Source organism: Tachyglossus aculeatus, chromosome 2 (genome assembly GCF_015852505.1).
Source record: "Tachyglossus aculeatus isolate mTacAcu1 chromosome 2, mTacAcu1.pri, whole genome shotgun sequence".
Lineage (NCBI taxonomy): Eukaryota > Metazoa > Chordata > Mammalia > Monotremata > Tachyglossidae > Tachyglossus > Tachyglossus aculeatus.
Window position 1 is genome coordinate 91,355,573 of NC_052067.1, and position 15,832 is coordinate 91,371,404.

The 15,832-nt window shown below is 45.4% G+C and overlaps 1 protein-coding gene across 1 annotated transcript; it reads right to left on the reverse strand.

Moving 5' to 3' along the window:
• Positions 1 to 560: 560 nt before the first annotated feature.
• Positions 561 to 14,728, reverse strand: CENPW (centromere protein W). Its single transcript, XM_038742344.1, has 3 exons — positions 14,611 to 14,728; positions 1,764 to 1,877; positions 561 to 779 (listed from the first exon to the last, which is right to left on the reverse strand). Exons 1-3 carry the CDS (start codon positions 14,722 to 14,724, stop codon positions 753 to 755), a joined length of 255 nt encoding a protein of 84 aa, XP_038598272.1. The 5' UTR covers positions 14,725 to 14,728; the 3' UTR covers positions 561 to 752.
• Positions 14,729 to 15,832: the final 1,104 nt, after the last annotated feature.

The following is a 15,832-nucleotide window of genomic DNA, read 5'->3' on the forward strand; positions in this document are numbered from 1 at the left end:
TGACAGCAAATCCCCATAGTTCTATAAACCCTATCATGTCCTCTAAACAACCTCTATATACCGCACCATGACTCTGATAGCTTCTGGTTTCCTCACTCCCTTGAAAAACTGACCCAGACCTCAAGTGGCGAAGCTTCTTAGCTTCTCTATTATTCCCTCTCTCATTTACGTTAACTTTTGTCCCCCCTTCTAGACTGTAAACTCCATAATGGGCAGTGATCATACTACCAATTCTACTGTATTTGCCCAAGTGTTTATTGCAGTGCTCTGCACACAATAAACTCCCAACACGACCGATTGACTCAAACATCTTAGCCTTTCTAGCCAAATCTCTTTCCCAGACCACATTCCCGATTCAGATTTCCACTGTCTATAATATGAGCAGCCTAACTGCCTCCCATAGTATATTAAGCACGGCTATTTTTTAAAGGCTGAACTCAACTTTAAAAATGGGGACAAATGACATTTGAAACTGAGCAAATAGTGCACTTAATGCCAGTTTTATTAAGTTGAAAGGTACACATTGACTTTAGTAAGAATAAATCATTCGTAAAAAGATGCTAGGTTGAAATCCTAAATATTTATTCACCTGAGGCATAAACATGGCAGCAGTGACAATACACGTTTTCCAAACCCACGTTAATTTCTACATTAATAGTTATTAAGCCATAGGGTTTCATCGCTTGTTACAATTAAGTCTGTGGAGTATATCCTTGAGAAAGTACGCAGTTCAAAGATTGTATCCTCAGTTTCTAACCTCTGCTCTTCTTTAAAACCACCTGTGAAGGCAAAACAGGAACATTTATCATCATCTCTATTTTTACTGCAGGTCAAACAGTGAAACAAATCGAGGATAGAAGTATAAAAGATTGCCATCTCTTAAACAACTCATCGTAATAACCGCATCTTGTACTGTTAAACAGATAAGAGTCTGGGCAACTAGGAAAAGTCCTTTCCTGATATTTTCTGAACTAGGTGTGCTAAAGCACCGAACACAATGAACTTGGTTCTTCCATATTTTGAAAGACATATTTATATTAACGTCTTTCTCACCCCCTAGACTGTAAAGTCAGTCAATCAATCCGTGTTTGTGGAGTGTTTGCTGTGTGCAGAGCACTGCACTAAGCACCTGGGAGAGTACAAACAATAAACAGACACATGACCTGCCCACAACAAGCTTACAATCTAGAGGGGAAATGAAAGGAAAGCGAAGGAAAGGTCGACCTCATTCCACCCTGTTGCATTTTCCCCAGAGGATCAGTCTCCTTGCTGGCAGGGGAGGAAGAGAGTCTCCCATCTTCAGCGGAATGTGAAAAATCAGCATGGCATACATTTAGTTAGGATAGCTCGATTTGTTTGCAGCAGGAACTACAATTTGTACATCTTTAATGTGCTTACATTTAAAGAACTCCAGGAGTAAAAGAGTCATAAACTAAATACTGAGATATCTGCAGGGAGTTTGAGTAAATGAAGTTCGCTTCCATCAGGCTAATGGCAAAAATGCCATTCGAAATATTCCGCATCAGTAAAAACCAATTTTCTGTTGAAATCTATTTTTCCTTGGTCTTTGCCTTACGGGTAACAAGAGGAAAAATTCTTTAAAAATCCAGTTACAGTGTCCTAACATATCCAATCAGAGTCTGTAACACACTTCTTTCTAGTCTTCAACTATAAATGATTAAGAAGTAGGGAGAGGTTGGCTAGGTGGCCTCTTTGAAATTACTTCCAGCCCAAGAAAATATTTTCAGCTTTTCTTTGGTTACCTTTGCCGCAGCTAGGACATGATCAGTCTTAATGATTTTACTCTTGTTTCCAAAAGCCTTTACCCTGGCTTCTTCTGCTAAACGATGAAGAAAGAGTAAACAGTTCAAATGCACCTTTTTTGAAAAAGGGAAAAAGAAAAATTGGTCAGAAAGCCTGCCTCAAAATACTGCATATTTTGAAGTTGGGACTGCCATATTAAATCACATACACCTTATTTTTCCTTAAATAGCCCCCAAACCTTATTCCGTATGTCTCTGGTGAAGTCTATCCATGTGCACCCACGTAGGATACACTTTGATTGCTATGAATGGTTTTAATGTTGGTGTGACTAGCAGACCACATGGATGAAATCTTTTAATCTGCTGAACTACAAAAATATTAATACGCAACAGATTCTTCCAAATGATGCCAATTTTTATAAAAATATATGTACTATATAAAAAGCAGACATTCTTGCAGGTTTGCTTGGCAAACAATCAAAGTCGTTTTTAATCTGATTAAAGATCTTTTCAACAACTCATGCAGGGAATATCTGAAACATTCAAGCAACAGTGGCAGTACAATAAAAGAACCTGGTAAATTACCATACATATCAACACGGGGATTCATTCAGGGGATTCAAAAAATGAACAAACCTTACATATTGAAGCGCACTATTTGAAAAAAAAAAAAAACAAACTTGAGTGATAATTTACTTTCCCTGAGCACTGAGAAGCAGCATAGCCTAGTGGAAAGAGCATGGGGCTGAGAGTCAGAGGACCTGAGTTCTAATCCTGACTCTGCCACGTGTCTGTTGATTGACCTCAGGCAAGTCACTTCACGTCTCTGTGTTTCAGTTTACTCATCTGCAAAATGGGGATTCAATACCTGATCTCTCTCCTACTCAGAGTGTGAGCCCCATGTGGGACCCGATCATCTTGTATCTACCCCAGCGCTTAGTACAGTGCTTTACACATAGTAAACGTCGAACTAATACTATTATTATCAAGTCAATTACATTGTGAAATCGATTCAATGCCACATTCAGAGTACAGAGATGTGACATTTTTTCCAAAGTGATTCCTCTGGCTATACTTTTCTCCTGTTTTCCGAAGTTGTTCTAGCATTTGCTAGAGTACTCATAACATCATTTAAAAAAATAAAATAAAATAAAGCACCAGGTCTTGCTGGGGTGGAGGTGGGGGGAGGGGTCATGAGAGGTTCCCAAGAATGGGTTCAAAAGGTGGGATGAACTTGGGGTTAAGTTACTGATAGTCACAGTGGGGGAAAAGGAAAGGGGGAGGGAGGACAGCTGCCCACGAATTACAATGGACAGTAAGAGAGGCTAAAAGAAATATTCAGAAAAGGTTCTTGCCAGGAGTCAGAAAGAAAAAAAAAAAAGGAGTGGGGAACCATTGGGCCTGGGAATGGAAGACTGCGTTCTGCCTCAAACTCTATCAAATATCAAGGCCATATGATGTTTTTGGCTATCTACGTTGACCCAGTTAGGCTCTCTGTGAATCTCTCGTTGGCAGAAGCTCATACTTGCAAATTAAAAAGTCCCTTAGTGGATGCTAGCATTTCCAAAAATTACATTCACTTCTACCAACAAGAGTGTTGAGGTTACTCCTCGGGACCTTTCCAAAGCACTTAATCAGGTATCATTTGCCTAGAGGTTCTTCAAAACCAGGATTATCCTATCAGATTAAAAATGCATGTACAACTTCCTTGGACTGACAAATGGTCTTGCAACCAAAGCCTTTCTAAACTGCTGTGCATACCCAAAGAGATACTTTCCTGATAAAGGAAAGAAAAGGATAAGACAGGCTGGAAATACTTGGTTTGGACCAGGATGACATGGTTTACGGCCCTAGGGCTGCCACTATACCTGCCGCTGTGAGATTATAGTGCAAATTAATGGTGCATGGTTATTTTATCAAAATTGAGCCTAAAATAGTAGCAACCATTCCATTTACACAAGCTTTCCTAAAAAGCACTTGTTAGTAGAGAACTGCAGAAGAAAATTGAAAAAAAAAATGATTCAAATAAATTTCCGTAAACACATTTCCCTGAAGCTCCTTTAGTGCAGATCTAGATTTAAGGGCAATGTGAAGTTTCTGAAGAGAATCTTCCAGTAGAAAATTATTTTTGGGGCCTGAAAAAGCATGAAACCAACCAAAGTTTAGGCACCAACCAAACACTGATGAGACCTGACAAAGTGCTAGATCCTAACGTTAGTCCCAAAACAAGCCAAAAGTGGGATCTGTGAAATTTTTACAGCCTACCATTAGGGTTGACTTGTGCATTGATTCATTCAATCGTATTAATTGAGTGCTTACTGTGTGCAGAGCACTGTACGATGTGACCCCCAGCCACCCAATCAATTATGCATTGGCCAATACAGATGATGAATTTTCACTTACTTGTAAAATGTGCAGCAATTTTAAATAGAATGTGCTAAATGCAATATTGAAATTTTAAAATAAGTGGTTAGTTTGCAGCTTGGAATATATATCCTATTTAGAATATTGGGTTTTTTTAGACTATTTTGCCAAAAGCATAACCCTCAAGCTTGTCAGCCCACCCTACCAAGAGTAATAATGGTAAGTACTTAGTACAGTGCTCGATATACAGTAAACACTCAATAAATATGACTAATTGACTGACTGGTTTTTAGCACCTAAGTGCAATGGGATCATAACTTTTATTGTATGCTCCCAACTACCTAATACAGTCTACTATAGTAGGCGCTCAACAAATGCTGCTGTCATTAACGATTAAGTGCTTTCTTCTAGAAGAAAGGATAGCTATGTTTTTTGTCAACTCCACAGCCTCTTTAAGAAGAGGGCCAGTGTTAAACATAGCCAGGAAATTGGATGGAGGCTCTTCTTCAGATGAATAGATGAAATAGTAAGTTTTACGAGGAAGGCAGTGTGGTCTAGTGGAAGGCACATGGGAGTCTGTGAGCTAGAAGGCATGCATTCTGCCACTTTGCTGTGGGAACTTAACCAAGTCACTTTACCTCTCAGTGTCTTCATCTTTAAAATGGAGATAGTACCTGCCTTTTCCCAACAACAGGGCTCTTGCGAGGATAAAATGAGAACTGTTGCAAAAGCGCTTTAGAAATGGGAAAAAAGCACTCCCAAATTCAAAAGTTATTAAACAAAGGTCATTTTCAGGCCGGTGATTTGAGACTTTTTTTTTTAATTTTTCCAAAACAAAAATATCCCATGTTCACTTAAGCGATCTTGCCTAGCGGATTCAAGACTAGAAATGAACGCTGTCCTAACCATCTGCGCTAGATGGATAGAGACCATAACAACGATAACAGAAGAACCATTAGAAAGGTTGCGGATTATGGTAGAGGACAGAACATTCTGATGAAAGTATATCCATGGAGTCGCTATGAATCGGAAATGACTTGACGGCATATAATAATAATAATAATAAAAATCTGCAGAAGTCTTACATTGGCTGGGCCCTGGCTTTGGGTCCCAAACCTGGACAACCAGCTTAGACCACACAAAGCTGAACCCAGTTGGGTTCAAGTTGGCTTGTCAGACCTACTGACCATCTGGTAAAGACCCCAGACCTCCAATTAGCTTGATGGGGATAGGTTTGATCAACTCACTGATGGAATTTATCGAGTACAGAACACTAAGCGCTTGGGAGAATACAAAGAAATTGGTAGACACATTCCCTGCCTACAAAGGGTTTACAGTCTAGAGGGGAAGACATACTTTAAAATAAACTGCAGATACGTACATAAGTGCTGTGGGGCTGAGTGTAGGGTGAAGAGCAAATATTTAAAGGGTGCTTGAAGTTCCAGAATGCTCTGGTTGTTGACACTGGCCCATGGGGATTTTCTTTTTTTTACAAGCTCCAGCCATGGTCAAATTCCCAATTGTGTGTTCTCTCTAAGTGCTTAGTACCAATAATTGTGGTATTTGTTAAGCGCTTACTATGTGCCAGGCACTGGACTAAGCACTCGATACCAGAAAATCGGGTTTGGACACAGTCCCTGTCCCACATGGGGCTCACGGTCTTAATCCCCATTCTACAGATGAGGTCACCGAGGCCCAGAGAAGTGAAGCGCCTTGCCCAAGGTCACACAGCAGACAAGTGCTGTGCTCTGCACACAGTAAGTGCTTAATATTACTAGTACTCCCGCATCTGGGTCGATCAGGTCTTCCTCCTTGGCTTCCACGATCCTGGTCCCGAGATAATGTAAGACTGTCAGCTTGTTGCGGGCAGGGAATGGGTCTGTTTATTGTTGCATTGTACTCTCCCAAGCGCTCTGCACACAGTAAGTGCTCAATAAATACGATTGAATGACTAAATGAGTGAATGTTAATCCACTGAGGGGCAGGCCCAAAGGCAGATCAGCCCTGGAAGCTAGCTACTCTTAAAGTCCTGCTCTCCAACTTTGGGTCTGACCCGACTCGGAATGAAGAGTTCTTTCCTTGGTCAAAATATCCCAGTGACTTGAGAGACGACCAGCTCTCTCGGAAGTGACAGAACCCGTCAGTCAGAACTGCAATAACCCTGTTTTTTTTTTCCAATGGACTAAAATAGCAAAAACAGAAACGATCCCGAATCGTCATGGCTGAAACATGAATACAAATTTTCTACAAAGCAGCTACATCCGAAACACATTCTGTTCAATTACACTTGTCAGGACGGAGTTTATGTAAAAACTCCGCAAAAGTTAACGGGAGGGGGGAGGGGGGTTATTGGGAAAAGGAGGGGCAATTGTTGAAAAAAAAAATACAGACAGTAGGCTTAAATTACTATATTGATAAAATATAGAATTAGTATCCCATGTAAAAATTCCACCAGCAACCAGTCATGGAAACTCAAACTTTAAAGCATATGGTAACTTTTTAAAAATTAATTTTGAAAAATTTCCAATTCAAATGGCACACAATGGTTTACTGTCATGGTAGCAAAATCAGCTTAAACTGATCAATTTTTCAAACCCTGCCCTAGGGATCTAGCTCTGGGTATTAATTGCAACCATAAGTCAAGGCTGAATGACAGTAACCAAAAATTTGCACCCTTAATTTAAAGCAGCAGTTTCACTCCTTTGTAATGCAAAAAGTTTTTCATTTTGTTTTTTGTTTTTGTGGGTTTTTTTTTAAACTGCCGCAAAACTATAGTGCAAGTGTAGGCATTTATCGTCTTGAGCAATGCAATATAGAAATATACAATGTACAGGCAGAGGGCCCGTTCATTTGACTTTAAATCTAATTCTTAAATCCTTCACTAAATTGGAAGTTAGGAGATGAAAGTTATTCTCTTTTCCCCATTGTGAGTTCTTGCAGAGCATTGGCAAGAACCGTTTGATGAGGGTTGCCAATGACGTCTGGAAGCAACTTTTCGTCTTCACCGCCTGGGCCTGTTGTTTCAGATGTTCAACTCCTTCTTCAAACCTCCTGGCCCCGGCCCCTCAAAGCCCCCCATCTCTTGCCCCTACTGACCTGGCCACATATTTTATTGATAAACTCCTCACTGTACCTCGCTCTCACTTGTCCCGCCATCGACCCCCGGCCCACGTCATCCCCCGGGCCTGGAATGCCCTCCCTCTGCCCATCCGCCAAGCTAGCTCTCTTCCTCCCTTCAAGGCCCTGCTGAGAGCTCACCTCCTCCAGGAGGCCTTCCCAGACTGAGCCCCTTCTTTCCTCTCCCCCTCGTCCCCCTCTCCATCCCCCCGTCTTACCTCCTTCCCTTCCCCACAGCACCTGTATATATGTATATATGGTTGTACATATTTATTACTCTATTTATTTATTTATTTATTTATTTTACTTGTACATTTCTATCCTACTTATTTTATTTTGTTGGTACGTTTGGTTCTGTTCTCTGTCTCCCCCTTTTAGACTGTGAGACCACTGTTGGGTAGGGACTGTCTCTATGTGATGCCAATTTGTACTTCCCAAGCGCTTAGTACAGTGCTCTGCACATAGTAAGCGCTCAATAAATACGATTGATTGATTGATAAACTTGAAACCATCAGGAGTGGTCTCCCTAAAATCGCTCCTGCTCACCCCCTTTCTGTGTTTCGAGACAAGGACGCCTGCCTCCTCTCCAAATCAACCCCTCCTTCCGCGGCACCTCCAACCCCATCTTTTCGTACCTTATCGAACCACTTACCCCCCTCCCTGCCATCTCTCCCCACTCGCTTTCCAATGTTGTTTCCCCGCCGCTTTCAAACACGGTCATGCCTCCCCTATCCTTAAGAGTGCTTACCTTTAAAGCAATCCATCATCTTGCCCCCTTCTTCCTCACCTCGCTACTCTCCTACTATAACCCAGCCCGTATACTTTTCTTCCCCTACTGCCAACCTTCTCACTGTACCTCGATCAGGTCTATCTTGCTGCCGACCTCTCACTCACGAAGTGCCTCTGGCCCGGGGAGCCCTCCCTCTTCCCATCCGACAACTACTCTCCCCCTCCTCAAAGCACATCTCCTCCAAGAGGCCTTCCCTGATTAAGCCCTCCTTCCCTTCTGCGTCACCTTGACTTGTCCCCTTTATTTGTCCCTGCTCCCAGCCCCACAGCACTTACGTACATACCTGTAATTTTGTTTACATTAATGTCTGTCTCCCCATCTAGATGGTAAGCTTGCTTTGGGCAGGGAATGTCTGTTTTATTGTTATATGTCTGTCTCCCCATCTAGACGGTAAGCTTGCTGTGGGCAGAGAACGTCTGTTTTATTGTTATATTTTGAACTCTCCCAAGCGCTTCGTACAGTGTTCTACACACAGTAAAAGCTCAAAAAATATAACTGACTGACAAAAAAATCCTCCCTTAACCCCATGGCTCCCTCCGGTTATCGCCCCATCTTCCTCTCCAAACTCTCGGAGTGAGTTGTCTATACTCGCCGCCTCCATTTCCTCTCCTCCACCACTCTCCTTGACACTCTGCAATCTGGCTTCCACCCCCTTCAATCCATGGAAACTGCCCTCACAAAGGTCACCAACGAACTCCTCCTTGCCAAATTCATTCATTCAATCATATTTATTGAGTGCTGAAGGTGTGCAGAACACTGTACTAAGCGCTTGGAAAGTACAATTTGGCAACAGATAGTTGCCTGCCTTGACTACTGCCTTAGCCTCCTTGCTGACCTCTGTGCCTGCCTCTCCCCGTGCCGGTTCTTACTTCACTGGGCTGCTCAGATCATTTTTCCAAAAAAGTGTTCATGTCACATCTCTCTGCTCCTCAGACACCTCCAATGGTTGCCCATCCACCTTGGCAATCAACAGAAACTCCTTAACATCAGCTTTAATGCCCTCCATCACCTCGCCCCATCTTATTTTGCATATGTCCTACTAAACCCAACACACTTTGCTCCTCCAATGCCAACCTAATCACTGAACTCTGAAATCCTTTAACTTGCCACCAACCCCTTGCCCACAAACTCCCTCCCAATTCACCTAGGACAGACCACCACTCTCCCCATCTTCAAAGCCTTATTCGGGCCTCTTTTCCCCTCCCTCTCCCTTCAGCATCGCCTCTGCACTTGGATTTGTACCCTCTAGCACTTGAGAATCACCACACCCTCAGCCCCATATGATTTACGTACGTTTTGTAATGTATTTTAATGTCTGTCTCCCCTTCTAGACTGTAAGCTCCTAATGGAAAGGGAACGTATAATAATAATAACGACGGTATTTGTTAAACGCTACGAGCCAGGCACTGTACTTAGTGCTGAGGTGGATAAAAGCAAATCGGGTTGGACGCAGTCCCTGTCCCATGTGTGACTCACAGTCTCAATCCCCCTTTTACAGATGAGGTAGCTGAGGCCCAGAGAAGTGAAGCGACTGGCCCAAGGTCACACAGCAGACAAGGGGCGGAGCCGGGATTAGAACCCATAACTTTCTGTCTCCCAGTCCCGGCTCTATCCGCTATGCCATGCTGCTCTGCTGTACTCTCCCAAGCACTTTGTTTTTATAGTATTTGTTAATGCTTACTATATTGTAATATAATTATGGTACCTATTAAGCGCTTACTTTGTGCCAGGCATTGACCTAAGCACTGGGGTAGATAAAAGTCAATCAGGCTGGTCACAGTCCATGTCCCACCTGGGGCTCACAGTCTTAATCCCCATTTTACAGAGAAGGTAACCGAGGCACAGAGAAGTTGTGTGACCTGTCCAAGGTGATACACCAGACAATAATAATAATAATGGTATTTGTTAAGCACTTACTATGTGATGGCGCTGGGATTACAACCCAGGTCTTCCTAACTTTCAGACCTGTGGTCTACGCACTAAGCCGTGCTGGTTCACTACAGTGCACTGCACACAGTAAAGGGCTCAATATGTTCCCCCTTCCTTACTCTCATATTGGCCAATGGCACTGAATCCAAATTAGTCCCCCTTATAGACTGTGAGCCCACTGTTGGGTAGGGACTGTCTCTATATGTTGCCATCTTGTACTTCCCAAGCGCTTAGTACAGTGCTCTGTACACAGTAAGTGCTCAATACAATTGATTTATTGATCAGTAGCATTCATTGAATACTTAGTGTGCACACAGAGCACTGTACTTGGAGAGTACAATAAAATCAGCAGACATGATCTTAAGGAATTTTGAAATCTAACCAGAGAGATTGGCACTAAAGTTACAGAGAGGAGGAATACAGAATACAAGATACGTGCACCTAAGTGCTCTGGGAGAGTCGTGTGTCCAAGGCTTCGGTGGCACGGAATATAAACTGGATAATTAGAAACTAGGGAAAGCCTCTTGGAGAAGATGTAATTTCGGAAGGTTTCTGGAGATGGGGAGAGCTGTGTGCCTGCCGGATCTGAAGGAGGGATTTCCGAGCTAAGGAAGGATGTGAGCAAGAGGGCAGGGGTGGGAGAGCTGAGAACAAAGCATAGTGTGGCTTGCGAGGGACAAAGAGTGCAGGCTAGGGTAGCAAGGGAAACTAGAGTGGATAAGTAGGTGGGAGAGAGCTGACAGTGTGCCTTAAAACTCAACTGTCGGGAAGTTCTTCTTGACACACAGAGAAATGGGCAACCACTGCAGGTTTCTGAGTCATGGGGAGGTGTGTGCACAATGCCATTTACAAAAATGATACCGACAACAGTGTTAACTAGGGACTGGAGAGGGGAGAGACTGGTAATGAACAGCAGAAATGGGGTGCATGCAATAGTCGAGCTAGGATATTCATTCATTTAATCGTATTTATTGAGCACTTACTGTGTGCGGAGGATATGACAAATACCTATCAAGTGGGGGTTGTCTGGATAGAGAATATTAATTGTGGTACTTGTTAAGCACTTACCATGTGCAGAGCACTCTACTAAGTGCTGGGGCAGATACAATATATGCAGATGGGACCCAGTCCCTGTCCACATAGAGCTCACAGTCTAAGTGGGAGGACGGCAAGTATTTAACCTCCACTTGACAGAAGACAAAACTGAAGCGCTGAGAAATTTAGGTGAGTTGCCTAATATCACACAGCAGGCAAGTGGCAAGGCTGGAATAAGAACCAGGCCTGTGCTTTTCCCACTAGGCCACACCGCTTCCCTGCTGTCCTGTTTCAGGTTTCCCATCTCGTAGCAGGCTTTACTATTACCCGAACTTTTAAAATTCTTGTTCTCAGAAAGAGTACTTAACTCAGAGTAAAAGTATATATTGGGGCAAGGTTTGCATTCAAGTCCCCTACAAGGTCAAGAGCTCTAAAGGTTTTTTGGGGTGGGGGGGGAGGGAAGAGGGCAAGAAGCGGGCATTTTGTGAGCAGATTGTGAGCTCAGGGCTTTCATCTGAATGATCACCCATGAATCCCCAGGCACTTAGAGGAATTCATACCCAGTAAAGGCTACTGAAAAAATCACCAATGATGCTCAAAAACATCCCCTCTCTTCAATTCAAGACAGTTCAAGTAATGATGAATGGCCCTTACCCTATTTCTAAATTTATATCCTACTTCAGCTTTACAACAGCACATGGCTGAGTTCCACCTCGACAATACTAGATCCGGAGTTGCGTGGGAACCTCAGGGAAATGGGCAAACGACGGAGGAAAAGAGAAGTTTGATTGCTAAGTGAAATTACATGGGAAGGTCGATACGTCCAATTCGCTTCCGACGATGCAGAAGTTGGCTACCCTAACGTGGAACCTCTCGGACAAAGTCATCGACAGGGCGTCGGACTTTAGTTCAGGAACCAGTCCTCCGCTTATAACTTTGTTCCGAGGAGAATACCGGTCCTAATTTACATTTTGATTTGACGTAGCTTTCAAGAAGAAATAAAATAATTATTTTATTTGTACATATCTATTCTATTTATTTTATTTTGTTAGTATGATGTTTGGTTTTGTTCTCTGTCTCCCCCTTTTAGACTGTGAGCCCACTGTTGGGTAGGGACTGTCTCTATATGTTGCCAATTTGTGCTTCCCAAGCGCTTAGTACAGTGCTCTGCACATAGTAAGCGCTCAATAAATACGATTGATTGATTTCATAAGCCAGGGGACTACCTGCAAACAGAGTGTACTTTATCATCTTCAGAGGTATAAAAATTAGCCTTCGCCTTTTTATGATTTAAACGTTTAAGCTTCCACACATCTGGCCAAGCTATTTCAAACCTGATACATTTCTCAACTACCCCTTCTGGGGGAGGGGAGGGAGAGGGATGAGGGAGGGGAAAAGATTTTGTCTTCGTGCCATTTAAAACGTCCTTCCCTGGACAAACCCCTATACGACTAAAATACACTCGGCCTCTTTTGATTTTGGCCGTCTTTGTGGATAAGGAAGTCGGATTTGTGAGCCTGACTTTGAATTTTACAGTAAACCCGCTCCTAGAGGCGGTGCCCACCCCAAGTCAATGCCAACCCATCGACCGTTCACTGTCCCGGGTTAGAGATGCCTTCCCTGGTTTTAGGCCCGGGGTCCAAAACAGATACAAACACCAGCATGGCCAGTGGATAGAGCACGGGCCTGGTCCTCAGAAGGTCGTGGGTTCTAATCCTGTCTGCTATTAGACCTCGGGCAAGTCACATCACATCTCTGGGCCCCAGTTCCCTCAACTGTAAAATGGGGATTAAGAGCGTGACCTCCGTGTGGGACAGGGACACTGCCTTGTATCTACCCCAGTGCTTAGAACAGTGCCCGGCGCACAGTAAGGGCTTAACAAATACCATCGTTATTATTTGGAGTCAGAGGTCATTGGTTCAAATCCCGGCTCCGCCAACTGTCAGCTGTGTGACTTTGGGCAAGTCACTTAACTTCTCTGGGCCTCAGTTCCCTCCTCTGTAAAATGGGGATTAAAACTGTGAGCCCCCCGTGGGACAACCTGATCACCTTGTAACCTCCCCAGCGCTTAGAACAGTGCTTTGCACATAGTAAGCGCTTAACAAATACCATCATCATTATTATTATTATCAAACATCCCAAAAGACCAGGCGCCCACGGGTCCCAGGGGAGGGAAGTAGCAGAGAAGGCAGGGGAGGTGGGAAGCAAACACTGGCCAGGAGAGATGGGGGAGGAGAAAGATGGGAGAAAGATGGGGAGGAGGAGAAGGGGGGGGGGGGGAGGAGAAAGATGGGAGGAGGAGAAGGGGGAGGCGGAGGCCTTGGACAGTTGTTCCCTCGAGCTGGGCGAAAAGATGAACATCTTCTGGGGCTGGTTTTGCCTGCCGCTGTCAGACACAGGCTTCCCAAAGCCAGAACCGGCTGGTTGTTCCTCCTCTTCCCCATGGGGAGGACAGAGTGGGAGGGGGCTTCATCAGCCGGGGGCACAACCCGTGATGGGGGGGGGGGGGGGAGAGGGAAGGATCTGGACGGAGGGTAGGAGGGGGGAGAGGGAAGGATGGGGGGATAGGAGGGGGGAGAGGGGAGGATCTGGGGAGAGGGAGAAGGAAGCAGGGAGGGGGAGGAGAGAGAGGCAAAGGGGAGGGGGAAAGGTGGGCTTTTGGGGGGAGGAGGATGGGGAGGTGGAGAGGGGGATCAGGGAAGAGGGGGAAAGTCGGGGGGAGAGGGGAGGATATGGGGGAGACGAGGAAGGAGAGGATCTGGGGGAAGAGGAGGAGGAGGGTGAGGAGGGAGAGGATGGGAGAGGAGGAGGAGGATCTGGCGGGAGGAGGAGGATCTAGGGGGAAGGAGGGGAATGTAAGGGGCAGGAGGGGGAATTTAGGAGGGAGGAGGACGATCAAGGGGGGAGGAGGAGGATCTGGAGGGAGGAGGGGGCTCTAGGGGGAAGGAGGGGAATGTAAGGGGCAGGAGGGGGAATTTAGGAGGGAGGAGGAGGATCAAGGCGGGGAGGAGGAGGATCTGGGGTAGAAGGAGGAGGAGGATCTAGGGGGAAGAGAAGGATCGAAGGGGAGGAGGAGGAGAAGGATCTGGGGGAGGAGGGTCTAGGGGGAGGAGGAGGATCTAGGGGGGAGGAGGAGGAGGATCTAGGTGGGAGAAGAAGGATCTTTTAGACTGTGAGCCTGTTGTTGGGTAGGGACTGTCTCTATACGTTGCCAACTAGTACTTCCCAAACGCTTAGTACAGTGCTCTGCACACAGTAAGCGCTCAGTAAATACGATTGATTGATTGATTGACTGATCTAAGGGGAGGAAGAGAAAGAGGATCTAGGGGGAGGAGGGGGAGGATCTAGGGGGAGGAGGAGGATCTTGAATGAACGAAGGAATGAGGATCTAGGGGGAGGAGGAGGATCTAGGAGGGAGAAGGATCGGGAGAAGGATGGGGATCGGGAGAAGGATTCATTCCATCGTATTGATTGAGCGCTTACTGCGTGCAGAGCACTGGACTAAGCGCTTGGGAAGTCCAGGTTGGCGACTGATGGAGACGGAGGATTTAGGGGGGAGGAGGAGGAGGGGGAGGGGGAGGATCTCGGGGGGTCTGCGGGTGTCGTCCTGACCAGCAGGTCGGCGGAGTCCCTGAGGCGGAGCTGGGCCTTGGCCCTCTTCAGCCGCCGACGAAGGCCCCCGCGGGGCGCGCGACGAAGCACCCGCCGCACCGCGCACGAAGACATGGCCGACAGGGGGCGCCGCCGGGCGGGCGGGCGGGCGGGCGGGCTGGGGGGGGCGCCAGGGGGCGCGCGCCTGCGCGGGGCCGGAGGACGGACGGACGGACGGACGGAGCCCCCGCCCGCCCGTTTGAATCGGCCGCGTCCGCCGCGCTCCGAGGCGCCCCGCCCTGACGTCACCCAGAGCCGCGCGCCCGCGGGACGGGGGGGTGACGTCACCGCGCATGCGCCTGGGGAAGCGGCCGGAGCCCGGGCGGAGGAGGCCGAGGTCGCGGGTTCGAATCCCGCCTCCGCCACTTAAGAATGATGATGCCGTTTATTAAGCGCCTACTGTGTGCCAATCAATCAGTCGTATTTATTGAGCGCTTACTGTGTGCGGAGCACTGTACTAAGCGCTTGGGAAGTCCAAGTTGGCAACATAGAGAGACGGTCCCTACCCAACTGTGGGCTCGCAGTCTAAAATATATGACTGTATCTATGTATGTATACATATATGTATATATGTTTGTACGTATTTATTACTCTAGTACAAGTTGGCAACACACAGAGACGGTCCCTACCCAACAGTGGGCTCGCAGTCTAAAATATATGACTGTATATATACATATATGTATATATGTTTGTACATATTTATTACTCTTTATTTAGTACAAGTTGGCAACACACAGAGACGGTCCCTACCCAACAGTGGGCTCGCAGTCTAAAATATATGACTGTATATATACATATATGTATATATGTTTGTACATATTTATTACTCTATTTATTTAGTACAAGTTGGCAACACACAGAGACGGTCCCTACCCAACAGTGGGCTCACAGTCTAAAATATATGACTGTATATATACATATATGTATATATGTTTGCACATATTTATTACTCCATTTAGTACAAGTTGGCAACACATAGAGACGGTCCCTACCCAACAGTGGGCTCGCAGTCTAAAATATATGACTGTATATATGTATGTATACATATATGTATATATGTTTGTACATATTTATTACTCTAGTACAAGTTGGCAACACATAGAGACGGTCCCTACCCAACAGTGGGCTCGCAGTCTAAAATATATGACTGTATATATGTATATATACATATATGTATATATGT

Excerpts from the sequence above, each read along its gene's own strand:
- CENPW (XM_038742344.1), bottom strand. The coding sequence starts at position 14,724 with ATGTCTTCGTGCGCGGTGCGGCGGGTGCTTCGTCGCGCGCCCCGCGGG. Across the intron at positions 1,878-14,610 it reads GGGACTCCGCCGACCTGCTG|GTGCATTTGAACTGTTTACT; the intron begins GTCAGGACGACA and ends TTTTCAAAAAAG. Across the intron at positions 780-1,763 it reads ATGTCCTAGCTGCGGCAAAG|GTGGTTTTAAAGAAGAGCAG; the intron begins GTAACCAAAGAA and ends TTGCCTTCACAG.